The 18655-nt window shown below is 43.9% G+C and overlaps 1 protein-coding gene across 3 annotated transcripts in view; it reads left to right on the top strand.

The window, feature by feature from the left end:
• Positions 1-18655, top strand: part of YES1 (YES proto-oncogene 1, Src family tyrosine kinase) — a 141178-nt gene that overhangs the window by 55306 nt on the left and 67217 nt on the right. For all 3 annotated transcript variants that reach the window (XM_033933945.1, XM_033933944.1, XM_033933946.1), the window contains one exon: positions 4179-4277. In XM_033933945.1, coding sequence (XP_033789836.1) covers positions 4179-4277 — 99 coding nt within the window. The remainder of the gene's footprint in view (positions 1-4178; positions 4278-18655) is intronic.

Below are 18655 nucleotides of genomic sequence, written 5' to 3'. Positions count from 1 at the left end.
ATACGAGAGAAATTCCATCCCCTTTATCATCTTGGTCATTCTTCTTTGAACCTTTTCTAGTTCCGCTATATCTTGAGATAAGGAGACCAGAATTGATACCAAGAGTATCAACACTCAGCTAGCTGCACTAGGAAGTCCTCGCAGAGGAAATCTCTTCCTTTTTAAACAAGTCTGGCTCAAGAGACTTTGGTTTCTTAAGCTAACTTTTTAATTGGTGTCTTCCCCACCTGCAATCTGGTATATGTGTCTCTTCTTTGCCACCCCTGCACACACCTGTGATCCAGTATCTCCCCATCTCCTGTTGGACCAGATTAGGCAATGGCTCAGGGAACTGAAATCCAGGCAGTCTACTATCTATGTCTCTGAAGGTAGACTGAACTTAGATTTTGGCACCCTTTATCACTGGCATCCTGGGCCAGTGCCCTACCTGGTCTATAGGTTGAACTGGTCCTGTTTTAAAAGGCCTACATAGTCGAGTCTGTTCCATCAGGGGAAGAAGGGCCTCTTCCAAGTACTTCTCATTTCCAGTTAAATGAGGAGATTTTGTCTCATTGTAGATCTGAGGACCCTGATCAAATATCTGGTTACAGAAAAGTTCAGGATGATTTACCTGGGCGCCCTCCATCCCTTGATTTAGGAAAGTGATTAGTTATGCTCTCTGGACTTAAAGAATGCTTATATCCACATTCAGATACGTCTCAGTATACGATACAATACAGCAGTGTTCTTCAACCACCAGTCCATGGACCAGTGCCAGTCCACAGAAATTTCCTGCTGGTCCACAGGGCCAGCACGTGCATCAGGCCCAAAACAGTGTTCTTCAACTGCCGGTCCACGGTGCGATCGATGTGGGCGTTATCTTCAAGCCAGCTCCCTCTTTCTAACTGATTCATTGCAGAAAGCCACGGGCAGTGGCTCCGAAGGGCATCCTGCGCCTGAACCGGAAACCTTCTCTCTGACGTTGCAACGTCAGAGGGAAGGCTTCCAGATGAGGCACAGGACGTGCAAGGTGCAATTAGTACTATTATGGGGTCGGGGTGGAGATTGGGTAGAGATGGGGGGTGTTTGGCCCACGCCTTAGCCCAGTGTTCTTCAACCGCTAATCCACGGACCGATGCAGGTCCACAGAATAATTCTTTTATTTCTGCAGTCCATAGGTGTAAAAAGGTTGAAAAACACTGCAATACAGTACTGTGTCTTATATCCCGCAAGTCTCTACAAGGAATCTATGTAGTTTACAATAAGAATTATATCAAGTTCTTGAGGTTATATATTTTAAGTCATATCTTATGGTTGTCAAAGAAAAGAGATGACAGGATAGGAGGCTGGCTATAGAGAGAAGAGCTATGTCTTTAGTTTCTTCCAGAAGTCAAAGTAAATGGTAGGTTGTCTTAGGTATTTTGGCAGTTTGTTCCAGATAAGAGGTCCTTGGTATTCAAAGGTAGCCTTGAACATCTTTCTCCAAACTTGTTGAGGTGATGGGTAGGATAATTTGAAACATTGTGGTCCTCATGAAGTGTGAGACCTTGATAATCTGATGTTAGTCCATTCGAGTTTTCTCCATAGATTAATTTGTGACCCATGCATGCTTTCTTGAATTGGATTCACTTTTTCATTGGCAGCCAGCATAGTTGTTCTAATAGTGGGCTTGCCTTCTCATATCTATTCATTCTGAAAATCAGTCTGTCAGCAGTGTTCTGTAGTAATCGTAGTCTCTTTATTTCTTTTTCTGTTATAGGTAGTTTAGGTATGGTATTGGAACAGATTGTGCTACTGTCCTGAAACTTGCCTTGGTTAGAACTGGTTTTATTGTTCTCGGATGTCTCATTTAAGATTTTGAATAAGGAAACTCCATTTCTAGTATTGCATTCTGTCTTTTGGCCTTGCATCTGCCCCAGGAGTGTTTACGAACTGTCTTGCTATAGTCACAGTGTCAACGCAGATGGGCCATGCACATGTTACCCAGTCTTGACAACTGACTAGTACATCAAGGAAAGATGCTCAAGAATCAATACAGCGAACTGTTTGGGTGTTGGAGCTACTAGGATTCGTAATAAATTACTCAAAATCCCACCTTCTCCTAGTTCAACAGTTGAAGTACCTTGTAGCTCTGCTAGACACGGTTCAGTTTCAACCCTTACCTTCCTCAAGTGAGAGCAGATGCACTCCATTTGCATTGTTTGTTGGGTTCACAGCAGTCTGCTGGTCACAGGGCTTCCGCAATGCATGTCACACCCATTTGTAAGATGCCAAGTAGACTCTAGCTTACCAGTGGTATCAATTCACAGGGAACATAAAGGATGCCTTCTCGGTCACCCTACTGAGGCAATCCCTCCTCTGGTAGATTTGAACCAGTTTGAGTCAGGGAGTTTCATTCCAATTTCCTCCTTCCCCAAAATCCTGACTACAGATAGTTTATTGTTTATTTATTTATAGCCCACCTTTAACAAAGTGGGTCACAAAAGTATACACATATTAATCATTACAAACATCCATAAATAACAAACAATTAAAAGAGCCTCCTCAGAAGCACATCCAACCTTTATTGGGATGCTCATGTAAATGAACTTCATATACAAGGTTCACTCAGAACATTCAACCTCAACATCAATCTCCTTGAGCTGCTGGCTGAAACACTCTAAAGGTTTTCAGATATTGACTATCAAATTAAATTATTCTGATCCAAACAGACAATCATGTTGCCTTGTACTATGTCAACATGTGTGTGTGTGTGTGTTTAAGGGTTACTGAATCTTACCCCTTGTGTCAGGAGGCAGTCGGGAGGTAGCAATGCATCACCAGCCATGGCATGCCACTTATCTGGGCAGAATATGACAAGCTTCGTTGCAAGTTTATGCTGAGTTCCTCGGCTAGTGATTACCCTAGGTTAGTACAGGTTTATGTTTATTATCTATTTGAATTGCGGTTTAATTCGAAACCTTATCAATCTTGGATCCCTGAAGAAGGCGTGTTAACTGAAACACGGACCGTGTCGGGTCCCTTGGTTTGTTGAAAGGTGATACTATTAACCGCATTTCATATAATAAACATAACCTGCATCTTGTACATTTTGTCTGCAGTTTTCTCTTGTTTTTCGTAAGCTAGCTTAGGATGCCTTCTATCTCCATTGGGAGGAGGGCCTTCTGTATGCGTATCCTCCAATAGAGAATGACACGGGGTCAAATTTTTCCTGTCCCCACAGGAACTCATTTTCCCGTCCCCGCAAGTTCTTTTCCTGCCCCATCCGTGCAAGCTTTGTCCTCATCTGTACAATCCTCAAACACTTTCAAATCATTAAGTGTTCAAGGCTTGTGCGGTTAAGGCAAGAGCTTACAGGAATGAGTCAGGGACAGTGACAAAACTCATAGGGACGAGGAAATTGAGTTATTGCAGGGACTGGGACAAACTTGTCCCTGTGTCATTCTCTATCCTCCAATCCCTCTTAGGGGGAAGACTGTCCTGAAGCTCAAGTAGGACTGGGGAGCCATGTCTGTTCTTCAGCAGCCACAACCCAGCAATAAGTTTAGAGCTTAAGTTTTGTTTCTGTTTACAAATTGCCATCTTATTTATAGAGAAATAACTGCTTGTACTCAAACTTGAAACATTCAGGCAGCCAAAAAAATGAAGATTTCTCTGAATAAAAGAGAGAAAGAGAATGAAACACGATTTGGATCTTTCTCAGTATATAGCCATGCCTCCTTTCCCTCTCCCTGAAGTGCCTGTCCCATATAAACTTGTAAATAAAGTAAACCCTTTTATAGTTTGGTTGCCCAGACATTTTTTTGTGTCTGTGGAATTGGGAACTGACCTTGGTACTTTGCACCACCAGCTGTTTGTATGATGCTTTAATGTTATGATCTATCAAAGCCATGTCTTTCTGTGCAAAATAAATATGGTCCATCGTGTTTTTGTACAGTTTGCGGATTATTAGTTTAAAAATATAGTTGTGCTTGTCCATTTTTATTTCCCACAGGCTGGCTGTTCTGGATTTTGTTGGGTGAAGGGTTGTCTGTACAGTATTTCTGATATGATTACATTACATTACATTAGTGATTTCTATTCTGCCAATACCTTGCTGTTCAAGGCGGATTACATAAAGGTTTTCAAGAGGTTACAAGAATTGTGACATAGCATCTGTGATCAACTCTCTAAAGATAATTTTTTTAAAAATTTTGCAGAGAAGGAGACTGGTGGGAAGCAAGATCAATTGGTACAGGAAAAACAGGGTACATCCCAAGCAATTATGTAGCCCCTGCTGATTCCATCCAGGCAGAAGAGTAAGTCATGGCTCCTGTGTTTTCCTTGCTTATTCTGAGTTGTGCAAATAATTATTAGATAGTATTGTAATGTTATGATTAAATTCCCCAAAAGGCTGCAGTTGTAGAATACTGCTGCCAGATTAATTTCTAGAAGAAATAAATTTGATAATGTTACTTCACTCCTAACTGGTCTTCATTAGCTGCCTATAAATTTACATATTCAGGATAGATTAGCTTGTTTAGTTTTTAAATCTGTATGGTAAAAATTCAGAGGAAGTTAACTAACCTCCCCCCCTTTTTTTTTTTACAAAACCGTGATAGCGGTTTTTAGCGCAGGCCAGCTTTGAATGCTCTGCACTGCTCCCGACACTTATTGGAGCTCTATGAGTGTCTGGAGCAGCGCAAAGTATTCAGCGCACCGGCCTGCGCTAAAAACCACTATCACAGTTTTGTAAAAGGAGGGATAATTTACTTGTTATTCCTGCTTATAGACATAACTCACTTTTTTGAGAAATATTTGATTAAAGCTTTTTTTTATGATCATTTGTTTTATTATATTACCATGAGAATTAAGACAAATTCCATCTATCTATGTTTTAGAAAAACTTAAATAAGCAAAATATATATCTGAATTATAAAATAAGTAAAGTGTTCACATACACTAATGATCTTGGTCAAATTTCACAATTCTGAGTGTATGTGAACACTTTACTTATTTTATAAGTCAGATATATATTTTGCTTATTTGCATACTGAGAAGTCTTATCCAGTTATACAGTAATTCTTTGACTTCTTTGCCCTTTAAGCTACGATTACACACCCACTACTATATTCAGTGTGACTTGGAAAAACTTAAAAACATATTTGTTTACAGAAAAGAGCTAATGGTTTTTTGTAATTAACTGTACATCCCTCAAATGTTGAGAATTAAACCAAGATAACCACTCCGCATCCTTTTTGGAGTGTGGGTAGAATATAAAACTTGTAGAATAAAATAGAGTAGAACTTCCTTACAATGCCTTGTGTCAATTATAGAGGTAAAAGGTCAGTTAGATTCTTGGATTTCCTAAGGTTTGCCTGTCTGAGCAATTTTTCTTCCAGCACGTGTCTTGAGAGTCAGTTTGTAGATCTGATAACTATATTTTGTGCCACAATTCTGTTCAATCTTAGTTTGCAACAGATATCTGCAGGCTATAGGAGTTAAGGGCATGATGAACCTTCAGCCTCTGCTATCTGTTACTGTGATTAAGAGATCAAAGTATTTCACTGTGGGATAGATAATCAGATGCTCTCAGACATTTCTTGAAGGCACGATTGTTTCTTCAAAGACAACTTTTATGTAACTTGTTTAGGTCCTTGAGTCGGCTTATACATAATTGTACTTTTCCATGAGCACCAGCTTGATAGATTAGTTCACGACATGATGTGTTTGACTGTGTTTCTAAGGTGGAGATCATATGTTAGGTTTAAACTCCAGCTTTGAAGTTTATAGTTTACAGTTTGTTTAAAAATTTGCCATACTACCTCTAATGACACATATCCAAGCGGTTAATAATACTAAAGTAAAATCAATATGGAAAGGAACTACAGTTTGCAACAAGAAAGGTACCGTATTTTCACGTAGATAACGCGCACCCATGTAAAACGCGCACACGGGTATAGCGCGCGAAAACCACAAATTTATGTACAGAAATTTTTGTATACCGCGCATGCTGCCCGACTCTCCTTTCGCCCGCCCCACTCTCCTCTCCCCCTTGAAGTCCTGTCCCCACCCTGAAAGCCTGATGCCCCCCCGATGTCCGATTCACCCCCCCCCCCCCCCCGCAGGACCGCACGCACTCCCACCCGTACCCCCACCCTGAAGGACCGCTCACACCCACACAGCCTCCAGACCCCCCCATCATGTAGAAACTCCTACCGGTGTCCTACTGCTTCCTCTTGGCGGTCCCGACTCCCCGACACGATCGGGGCAAGAGGGAGCTCAAGCCCTCTTGCCCCAGCCAACCGCGGCACCCCCGATACGATTGGGGCAAGAGGGAGCTCAAGCCCTCTTGCCCCAGCCAACCGCGGCACCCCCGACACGATCGGGCAAAAGAGAGCCCAAGCCCTCTTGCCCCGCCGACTCCCCAACTTCCCGACAATATCGGGCCAGGAGGGAGCCCAAGTCCTCCTGGCCCTGTCGACCCCCCCCCCCGCTAGTTGTTCGGGCCAGGAGGGAGCCCAAACCCTCCTGGCCACGGCGACCCCCTACCCCCACCCCGCACTACATTACGGGTAGGAGGGATCCCAGGCCTTCCTGCCCTCGACGCAAACCCCCCTCCCCCCAATGACCGCCCCCCCCCCAAGAACCTCCGACCGCCCCCCCAGCCGACCCGTGACCCCCCTGGCCGACCCCCACCCCCCTTCCCCGTACCTTTGTGTAGTTGGCCAGACAGACGGGAGCCAAACCCGCCTGTCCGGCAGGCAGCCAATGACGAAATGAGGCCGGATTGGCCCATCCGTCCCAAAGCTCCGCCTACTGGTGGGGCCTAAGGCGCCTGGGCCAATCAGAATAGGCCCGGGAGCCTTAGGTCCCTCCTGGAGGCGGGGCCTTGGGCACATGGTCGGGTTGGGCCCATGTGCCTCAGGCCCCGCCCTCAAGTGGGACCTAAGGCTCCCGGGCCTATTCTGATTGGCCCAGGCGCCTTAGGCCCCACCAGTAGGCGGAGCTTTGGGACGGATGGGCCAATCCGGCCTCATTCCGTCGTTGGCTGCCTGCCGGACAGGCGAGTTTGACTCCCGTCTATCCGGCCAACTACACAAAGGTACGGGGAAGGGGGGTGGGGGTGTCGTGGGGGTCAGCCAAGGAGGTCGCGGGTCAGCTGGGGGGGGCGGTCGGAGGTTCTTGGGGGGGGCGGTCGTTGGGGGGAGGGGGGTTTGCGTCGAGGGCAGGAGGGCCTGGGATCCCTCCTGCCCGTAATGTAGTGCGGGGTGGGGGTAGGGGGTCGCCATGGCCAGGAGGGTTTGGGCTCCCTCTTGGCCCGAACAACTAGTGGCGGGGGGGTGGGGTCGCCAGGGCCAGGAGGACTTGGGCTCCCTCCTGGCCCGATATTGTTGGGGAGTTGGGGAGTCGGCGGGGCAAGAGGGCTTGGGCTCCCTTTTGCCCCGATCGTGTCGGGGGGGCAAGAGGGCTTGAGCTCCCTCTTGCCCCGATCGTGTCGGGGGTGCCGCGGTTGGCTGGGGCAAGAGGGCTTGAGCTCCCTTTTGCCCCGATCGTGTCAGGTGTCGGGACCGCCAAGAGGAAGAAGCAGGACACCGGTAGGAGCTTCTACATGATGGGGGGGGTCGGGAGGGTGTGGGGGTGCGAGCGGTCCTTCAGGGTGGGGGTGCGGGTGCGGGTGGGAGTGCGTGCGAGCGGTCCTTCGGGGTGGGGGTGCGGGTGCGTGCGAGCGGTCCTTCGGGGTGGGGGTGCGAGCGGTCCTGCGAGGGGGTGAATCGGACGTCGGGGGGGGGGAACTATGTAAAAAAAATTTTGTACAACGTGCTCACGCGTATAACGCGCAAGAGTATGCGCGGTACGTAAAAACCACGTATAACGCGCGCGTTATATGTGAGAAAATACGGTAATTACATTCACTCAAGGAAAGACAATCAACCCAGGTAGAAAGGAAAGCTAGGAGTTAGAGAAAGGTTAGAGTAAGGGAAAACTTAAGTACAGTTATATGAAAGAGGAAAGACAGGTAATTGAGAAAGCCTCTTGAAACAACCAGGTTTTCAAAGCACACTTGAAATTTTTAAATGATCATTCTTTCCAAGTTAAAAAAAGAAGAGAATTCCAGAGCAGGATGCAGGAGGCGGGGAAGTCTTTAAATCCTCAAGAGAGAGGGAGGATTTGCTGTGCACTAGCAATCAGATCTATTCTCAAATTTAAATATCTCCTTTGCAGCCAACTCCTCCTGTGATTATGACCAAGTTTACTTTAGATTTTGCCTCTGCTTGTTCAATTTATTTGGTGGAAATTGTAGTTATATTTTTTTTCTCTTTCTTGGTTTGCCCTTTCCAAAGTTGTTGTGGGCTTTCTTTCTATTTAAAACTTATGTAAATATCTTCCTAAATGCTCTAGAATTTATAAATATATATAGCTGGCTAATTTTTTTTTTATACAAGAAGTTATAAAATATAATAATTATGAAGCAAAAAGGCTTCCGTTTGCCCCCCCCCCAAAAAAAAAGTCTTCCTCAGCTGAAATTAACACCTCTGTACAATAACTTTGAAGGGATAATTATTGAAAAAGATTTCTATGCATGTAAAATAACTTTTATAAAATAACTCCAGGTTATGCATATAAGTGTACTTTTGAGAAGAAGATGCATACTTTTACTTACCTTGCTTGTAGGTGTATTCAGTGGTAGAGTGTGGGTGGATTGTACATGGAGTCATGATTTTTGTCTATTGTTTGTAAAATATGCAAGGGCATTTACACCTGCCCCTGAGTAGACATAAATATCTGGCTTTATTCTAGCCACTATTTCTGCTGTTTTAGCCTCAATATTTTATAAAGAGAGATAGGTGCCTATGTGTCTTTTTATGAAATATGCTCCCATTTGGCCTTCACACATAGATGACCCTCTGTTTGTCCAACCACAGTACAGGAATCTGTGAAAGTGAAGCAAAACTCCTTGGAGGTTCCCAGGCTCAAAGTATAATCATTCTGGAATACATGTAACCATAACCCTTTGAAAAAAACCATGCCATTGCTGGTTTATAAAAGGAGGTCCCCTAAGTGCAAGCCTGTGCATCTGTCTCCTAGTACAGTCTAATCGCTCAAAAGAAACGGTACCAGAACACTGCCGCTAACAAGTTTCAACTCCTGGCAGTACATAGGAGCCACCTCTATGAGTGCTTAAGCACCTCCAATATTGCTCTGCCCAAGGATGAATAATTTTTGATGGGCTTAGCATTCACAGCTATTCAGAAAAGTTAGCTCCCTATGAGTGTCATCATGACATGTACACAGCGCAAACTGTGGATTGATACAGCACAAGATATTGTTCCTGTTAATAACATACTGTAGATATACTGCAGAACTACTCTTGATCCATAGTTTAGCATTACCGGTACTCTTCACCTATACAGCAACCACTGCTTAGCCTTCAAGCCTTATCTGCTTACAGTAGCAGTCAAAGCCTCATATTTTTCTGCTCTTTTCAGAACATAAAGATTTAAGGAGTACTGCGATAACCTGCCAAATCTTCAATCTTAGAAACCAAGCACAGCACTATCTCAGTCTGGTATAACTTCTGATTTGTAATAACAAATGAATGAAGATTTAAAAAAAAAAAAAAAAATCTGTTATAAAGGGGAGGGGGGATTTTGAGAGAGAAACCACAGAGGGCATAGCATGTTAAAGCCCTTCTTGAGATGCAGTAGTTTGATATTGTGCTTTACAGCCTCAAGGCCGCGACGTTTTGCAGCGTTTCCAGAGACTTGAAGCAACGTTTAGGTTGGTGGGTACATTATCTCGTTCAATTCTTTGTACAGTCAAAGACTCCCAAGACTCCTGATGCAGGCCGGGTAGGCCGAAGCATGTACATGTCGAGTCATTGAGTCAGTGTATGAACTTACGGAACCTTGAATGAATAAAGACATTTGGCATTCAACAGATGAGTTGAAGGACAATTTCTTGGTACACCGTTTTGTTTGGAACAATTCCACTTTGGTTTTGCTCTTTTGAGTTTTGTGGTTTTGTTTCCCCTGTTCTTTTCAGCCTCAACTTCTCTGCATGATCTCTCACTCTAGCCATTGCTTAGGTTGATGCTGTAGACCCAGCAAGAAAAATATGTCTTGTTTTTAATATGTTAGAAACAAATCAAGAAAATGCAACTTCAAAGTGTATATTCACAAAAAGTGCAACATGCAAACACACCCATAAAATGATTCAAACCACTTCAATATATCAGAGGATGAAAAGACTTCAGAGACCTTTAAAAAGCCACAATGCTATTTAGCAAATGAAGCAGGTCATGTCTCAATCACTGGTCAAAACCCCATGTGATATTTAATGCAGTGTTCTCCCCAGGGCCTTTTAGCCGGGCGCGCCGCCCGCCTAATTTAGATGACCACCCAGCTGTCATCTATCGGGAATCCTGCAGCTGCCGCCACTCAATGTAAAAAAAATCCCCCCCAAATACCACCTCTCACCGGCTTGGAGACGCAAACTCATGCTTCAGGGCTTTAAGGTGTGTGTGCAGGCTTCCCTTCTCTTCCCTCCGAAACCGGAAGTTACGTCCGGGGGGGGAGGAGAAGAGAAGGAAAGCCGGCACACACACCTTAGAGACCCGAAGCATGAGTTTGCTACGGGCTAAGGCAGGAGACTGGTCAACGACGGATGGAAGCTTACAACTCGCTGCCGGGTCCTGCCTACTTTCTGTTTCTGCGAAGGCAGGACCCGGCAACGAGGAAGGCCCGAAGCAAATTGTAAGTTTCCCTCCGTCGCTGACCTATGGAGGGAAGCTTAGGATTTGCCTAGCTACTTTACCGACGGATATGTGAGTTGGGAGGGAAGGGGCGGCTGGGCAGGGCTGATGCTGTCGATGCTCATCTCTCCGCCCTTGTTCTCGTTGCGCGGCCAGTGGCGGAAACAGTGTAGAGCTAGAGCTGGCTGTGGACCGGGAGCGGGCGTTGCTGGCTCAGTGGCGGCAGTTGCACATGCTTTTCACACGCTACGGCAAAAACAGCTCGCTGACGGTGCAAGGCTTTCGGCAGCTCCTGCGCAGTATCGGTTTGGGGCAAGTCAAGTCAAGTGGCTACCGGGGGAAGAAGAGGTGGAAGATGCCCGGCACCGGGGCTGGAACCACGGCGGCCATGGCTCTGGCTGCTCGGCTCCTGTTGCCCACTGCAGCTTGGCTCTGGCAATGCCCACAAGCCCCGAATCGCTAACCAGACACAACTATCCCAAGGCCTTTACAGCCGGAGCCCCAGGAGGTGAGACACCGAGTGCCACTGTGACTAAACTAATTCATTATTTGCCTGTGACTTTCTGGTATTTAGGATTAACTCTTTCCATTCAACCCTTGACTTTAAACACACAAGTCTGGAAGTCTAAGCATATTTATTTATTTATGTTTACAGGTATTTGGGAACATAAAACATAGTGAAACCTACTTCCGGCCGGTGATAGGACAAAAGCGCGCCCACATTTCAGCAAAGACAAATCGGCGCAAGACCCCAGCGCGCCGCCTAAAAAGTTACTTTTAAAGAGCTCTGACGGGGGTGTGGGGGGGGGGGAACCGCCCCACTTTACTTCATATTTTTTGCGCTGCCGTTGGGGGGGTGTCATTATAGAGAAAACTGAACTTTTTCCTAAAAAATCGGGAAAAAGTTAAGTTTACTCTGTAATGGAGGGTTCCAACCCCACAACTCCCCCCCCAATGGCAGCGCGAACAGTATGAAGTAAACTGGGGAGGGGGTTCCCCACTCACACCCCGCATTGGAGCTCTTTAAAAGTAACTTTTTAGGCGGCCTGCTGGAGTCTTGTGCTGATTTGTCTGCGCTGAAATGTCGGCGCGCTGAAGTCCCGTGCGCGAATGACTATGAACCGTTGTGACCTTGCCCCCCCCTCCAAAAAAAATGATTCTGCAGTGGGAGGGTCGTAACTGGTATTATTTAATAGAGTAGGGACTGGATGCTTGAAGAATGTATGGTAGTCCTGGGTTTATTGATGCAGTTGCAGTGCTGTAGAGAAACACTTTTCTAGATTATACATCTTATTGTTTGGGGGTGTATTGGGGGAAGCTTATCCTTGCTTTTAAAGTTGGACTTATAAATGTATTTTGCATTATTATTATTTTTGTATTAATATGATTTTTATAATTTTGACATTGGGAAGGAGTATTTTAATGGTTGTACAGTAAGGTTGTGTGTACATGAAAAATGAATGGAAGAAATTGCATTCCAATTAGTACTATTATAAAGGGAGTGGGGTCAGAGACGGAGCTTGGACTGAGGTACTCAGTTGGTATTTGTTAGACTTAGGGGGGTACTTGGCTTGAAGAAGTTGAGAAACATTGGTCTCTAGGTGACTAGTATGGAGTTCACTAAGTAAGGGTCCCTTTTACAAAGCCACAGTAGCAATTCTCCCATGGCAAATGCACCAAAGTCCATTCAGTTCCTATGGGCTTCAGTGCATTTGCTGTGGCAGAATTGCTATTGCAGCTTTGTAGAAGGAGCCCTAAGGCAGGAACTACTGTCTCTGTTCTTTGTCTTAAAACACAGATTGCCGGGGATGCAAAGCATTAACTGATTCAACTTGAGTTTGAAGTACGGTAGTTTTGAAAGAAATGGAAGGTTTGATACTGGTCATTAGTTATTCGTAATAAGAGGATCTGCATTACTTTTTTTCAAGGGTGGCTTAAATGCTACTTGTCAAACCTCAAAAAAGAAAATCATATTGAGCATTAGAAAATAATTAACTAATAAAAATCGTGCACATTTAGTGATCTTTTTACTAAGGCGTGCTAGCTATTTTAGCGCACACTAAACGCTAATGCATCCATAAACTATAATAGACACGTTAGCGTTTAGCGTGTGTTAAAATGGCTAGCAAGCCTTAGTAAAAGGACTTTTCATTTTCCCCACCACCAAATTTCCCCATCCCGCCCCGCCCGGCTACTTTTTCATGCCACCCGGCTGGAAAAAATTTCTGAGAAGAACACTGTAATGTGAAAAGTGCAAAGCGCAGAATAAATTTTCAACAATAAATTAATTTGAATGCAAAAAGCACAAAACTTTAAGAACAGCACTTATCTTGTACAGTAAACACCACAATGAAAAATGGTATTTTTCTCAATGAAAAGCAGTACAAAGCACAACAGCACTTTCCCTGACGAAGCCTGGGTTATTCTGGACTGGTGAAAGAGAGGCCATGTAGGGCTTGAAGAGCAGTGCTGGAGTTTCATCGTGGCGTTTTTAATATGCCCCGTGCTCTTTAAGTATAATCAGTCCTCCAGCGGTAGGCAGTGCAACACTGGCTTTTGACGACCAAAAAAATACTGGCTGGCTGGGCAAAGTATCAATTCCACTTAATACTGTTGGATTTCTTATAAATATACTTGGGCAAGTCACTCATAAATCCATCAATAATTCTGTTCACCCAAGTGCTCACAATATATGCTCACAGTATATGCTCATAAAGTCTTCAACATTTAATTACCAGGACCTCAGCACCACCAATCACCGCCCCATTTTTTTTTAAAGCGGTTACATGGATATTTCTTCACTGATCTTGGAATTATGCTAACATGAATCTTATTAAAATAATGATTTATATTTTTCTCTAATAAACTCTATTTTTAACTTTCCCACACAATTTTTTCATGACTGGAGGAGGGTCACGAGTGGTGTCCCGCAGGGCTCGGTGCTTGGGCCGTTGCTATTTAATATATTCATAAATGATCTAGAAACAGGGACGAAGTGTGAGATAATAAAATTTGCGGACGACACAAAACTATTTAGTGGAGCTCGGACTAAAGAGGACTGCGAAGAATTGCAAAGAGACTTGAACAAACTAGGGGAATGGGCGACGAGATGTCAGATGAAGTTCAACGTTGAGAAATGTAAAGTACTACATGTGGGTAGCAGAAACCCAAGGTGCAGCTATACGATGGGAGGGATATTATTGAAGGAGAGTACCCAAGAAAGGGACTTGGGGGTAATGGTGGACATGACAATGAAGCCGACGGCACAGTGCGCAGCGGCCGCTAAGAAGGCGAATAGAATGCTAGGCATAATCAAGAAGGGTATTACAACCAGAACAAAAGAAGTTATCCTGCCGTTGTATCGGGCGATGGTGCGTCCTCATCTGGAGTACTGCGTCCAATATTGGTCGCCGTACCTTAAGAAAGATATGGCGTTACTCGAGAGGGTTCAGAGAAGAGCGACACGTCTAATAAAAGGGATAGAAAACCTTTCATACGCTGAGAGATTAGAAAAACTGGGACTCTTTTCCCTGGAGAAGAGGAGACTTAGAGGGGATATGATAGAGACTTACAAGATCATGAAGGGCATAGAGAGAGTGGAGAGGGACAGATTCTTCAAACTTTCGAATAATAAAAGAACAAGAGGGCACTCGGAAAAGTTGAAAGGGGACAGATTCAGAACGAATGCTAGGAAGTTCTTCTTTACCCAACGTGTGGTGGACACCTGGAATGCGCTTCCAGAGGAAGTAATAGGGCAGAGTACGGTACTGGGGTTCAAGAAAGGATTGGACAATTTCCTGTTGGAAAAGGGGATAGAGGGGTATAGATAGAGGATTACAGTCCAGGTCCTGGACCTGTTGGGCCACCGCGTGTGCGGACTGCTGGGCACGATGGACCTCTGGTCTGACCCAGCGGAGGCACTGCTTATGTTCTTATGAATTTTATAGTTCTGAAGAACCAGCTGCACTTACTGTAAAGCTGTTCTACTGCACGATCAAAACAACCCTACTTCTTCCTTCCTGTGCCAACATGCCCCCCTCTTCCTCCCTTCCTTTCCCAACGTGACCCTCCAACTCCCTTCCTTGTCCCAACATGCCCCTGGTCGTCCTTCCTTCTATTCTGCGTCCCAAATTCATGTCTTCCTCCCTCCCACGGGTGTTTACCTCCACTGGCCGACTGCCACCTCCCAGTCGCACTTCTCTTCGCAAAGCCACGAGCGGTGGCTCCTATAAGCAGCTAACCCGGAAGCTTTCCCTCTGACATCAGGCCGATTGTTGGACTGCGTCTGCAGCTTTGCGAAGAGACATGCAGTTGCAGGAGGCATCTAGCCAGCAGAGGTAAACACCTGCAGGAGGGAGGGAGGCACAAATTTGGGATGCAGAATAAAGGGAAGGATGACAAGGGATATGTTGGGACATGGAAGGGAGTTGGAGAGTCGAGTTGGGACAGGAAGGGAGGAAGATGGGGCGCATTGGCACAAAAAGGGAGATTGCATTGGCATAGAAAAGAAAGAGAGGGAGCACAAACTTTAGACGAAGGAAGAAAGAAGGGAGTATGAACTTGGGACACAAAATGGAGGGAGGAAGGGGGCACTAACTTGGGCATAGGAGGGAGGGAATAGAAAGGGAGAATTGTTGAGGGACGGGGCCTGATCGGCATAGTGAGAAGACACATGGAGTAGCAGCTCCTCCACACTGCATCACATTGATAGAATATTGTGGCTATTCCTAGCAAATAATTTTGCTTAATTACGATATATTTTGCTCCTGCATACCCACTCCTATGACACTGCCAAAATACAGCAAAGGAGAGTCAGTCTTGACCACTCAGCCCAGCGGGAAGAGGCCCAAAACTGATCCCTGCTCACCTGACAAAATGGCGACAAAACATGAGGACTCCCAGATCGACATCCTGATTAAAGAAATTAGGTCCTTCAAGCATATTATGCAGGAGCAGGTTGAAGAGACTAAATTATTGCAGGTGGAAATAGAATCCCTGAATGCACAATTCATTGATGCTCGACACCGCATTGACGCGCTAGAGGTACAAACAGCTGCAATACAAACAAAACTTACCACTCTTGAAAAACATGACAAGCTGATATCCACCTTACAACTTGATCTGGAGGACTTATCAAATCAAAGCAGGAGGAATAATGTAAGAATTGTAGAGATCCCTGAAGCATCAGAAGGCTCCAACATATTGCGTTTCTTATCGACTTCCTGCCTAAAGCCTTAGACCTTAAATTCACGGAGCAATTCAAGATCGAAAGGGCACATTGTGTCCCCTCCAGACTCACAGCTCATCAGACCAAGCCAAGGCCTATTGTGATGAAGATTCTCCGCTTTCAACATGTGCTTCAAATCACAACCGCAGCTAAAGCACATCCTCAACTGCTCTATCAAGGACAGAAGTTCTTTATTTTTCCTGACCTTGCATAAACCACAGCTCTTAAACGCAAAGAGTTCCTCTCCTGTCGCTAAGACTTAAAAGAACTAGGGGCAAAATATGGACTCATGTACCCAACTAGAATGAAGGTAACATACAATAATCGCACCACCTCATATGTTGATCTGAAAGATCTCAAATTCTTTATTGAATCTCTGAAAATGCACTAATTTTCTGTTACTCTCGTACTAAGAATGTATCTTCCTCCTATGTGCTTCCATTACGCTAGGATGGCCGTGTACTTTATTTTGATAATTAGTGTAGAGCTTTCTGTATGGTCTGTAGCGCTTCTCGCTTGTTAATTTCAGGAACACACTTACATCGTGTTCCCTTTTGTGCATGATAACACGTCTTTTTTCTTAGACATGTTTGGTGCTGTTTTCCTACGTTTATCTCTCTCCTTATTTCATGTGTGTTGCATATCACTGAGTAGACAGGATCAGTTTCAGGGTGTTTTTTATGAATCCCATACTTATGCATATATGTTTGTATTATTTCTGATACTTCCTTGGAATTTAGATAATGACTGATTGCATATAATTTCTTACAATGTTAATATAATAATAATAATAATAATAATAATAATAATAACTTTATTTTTCTATACCGCCATAGTCAGGCGACTTCTAGGCGGTTTACATTGTAAGAAGGCTGGACATTCAGCGAATAACAAGTACAGTACAATACTAATACAATACAGTAAATCCACATATAATACAGTAGAGTGAGTCCAAATTCAAAACATACAATAAGTTTAAATACAGTACCGAATAAAGAGTCTAGATGCAGTACAATAGTCTAAATGGTAACTTACATATTAATTGGAGATCTAAGGGTAATGAGTGTCTGAAAGATTTAGAACATCCGTGAGAGGGGTCTTAGTGGGGAGGGGACCGTTTTAGCCAATGAATTTAGCGAATAGGGTGGTTTTGATCGATTTGCGGAAAGTATTATAAGTCATGTTTGGTTCGTTTATGTGGTTTTTCAGCCAGGTTTGCTGTCTGTTCGCTTGGAACTGGAAGGTTCTGTCCAAGAAGGATTTGTATCTGCAGCCTGTAATCTTTGGGTATGCAAAGATGTTTTTGTTTCTGGTCGTTCTTGTGGGGTTGTATAGGGTGAAGTGAGTTTGTAGGTATGAAGGTGCTAGTCCCCAGGCTTGTTTGAAACAGGTGCAAGCGAATTTGAATAGAATTCGCGCTTCTATTGGAAGCCAGTGTAGTTTTTTGTAGTAGGGGCTGATGTGATCATTTTTTCTTAGTCCAAAAATTAGGCGAACGGCGGTGTTTTGTATTAGTCTCAGTTTTATTATTGTTTTTTGTGGGATGCCTAGGTAGATGATGTTGCAGTAGTCAAGGAGGGATAGGATCAGTGCCTGTACCAGCAACCTGAATGAAGAAGGGTCAAAGTATTTTTTTATGGTTCTTAGTTTCCATAGCGTGTAAAAGCATTTTTTCACTAGTGAATTTCTTACAATGTTAATGGACTTAATCATCCAATTAAGCGTAAAAAGACTGCTAATTATATTATACACATACATCCATATGTTATTTTCCTACAGGAGACCCATCTTCTCCATGCTGCAGCGCTTAAATTTAATATTGCAAGTTATCCATCCCATCTCTTCTCTCCAGCTACCCATAATAAGAAAAATGCTATATCTATTTTGTTCAAAGCTAATTTACTTGTCACTATATTATCTCACAAAACTGATGCAGAGGGGAGGTGGTGCTTGGTTCATGCTGTTTTGCACTCAGTGGAGTATGTCTTTCTCAGTATCTATGCTCCCGTGTTGGATCACCCGGAATTTTTTTTAGAGAGCTTCAAACACTTCTTCTTGAATTTGGCTCTGGCCCTCTACTTTTAATTGGAGGTAACTTTAATCAAACTCAAGATTTTTTGTTGGATAGATCATCCTCATGCAGACCCTCTAAAACTAAAACATTTCAAGAATTACATAATCTAATGGACAACTTTTCCCTAATTGATCCGTGGTGCTTATTGAATCCAAAGGGTAAGGAATTTTCTCATTTCTGACCACCTCATATCACTTACACAAGAATTGACTATTTTCTTATTTCTTCCCGGTCACCCAAACATTGACCAATGCTATTATACACCTGATTACCCTGACCGATCATGCATCTGTCTCCATTTATTTAAACATTACTCCTCCTATTGCAGGTACCCCTTCCTGGAGATTAAACAGTCATCTTTTGGTTGATGAAGAGATTCTAGAAAAAAAAATAAAACTTTTCACTATTGAGTTTTGTTGACATCAATACCAAAGATCCCGAAATATGTCCTTCAATAATACGAGAGGCTTATAAAGCCACCCTTAGGGATAAATTGATTAAATTAGCAGCCTGCAGGAGAAAACAACTGGTGCGAAAGAAAAGGAGTTAGAACAATCTATTAAACAATTAGAACTCCAACATATTGAAGATCATACGCGAAATTCCAGAAATTATCATCAACTTTTGAAACTCAAATACG

The sequence above is a fragment of the Geotrypetes seraphini genome, chromosome 2, assembly GCF_902459505.1.
Source record: "Geotrypetes seraphini chromosome 2, aGeoSer1.1, whole genome shotgun sequence".
Lineage (NCBI taxonomy): Eukaryota > Metazoa > Chordata > Amphibia > Gymnophiona > Dermophiidae > Geotrypetes > Geotrypetes seraphini.
This window is presented reverse-complemented; position numbering and strand designations above follow the sequence as displayed.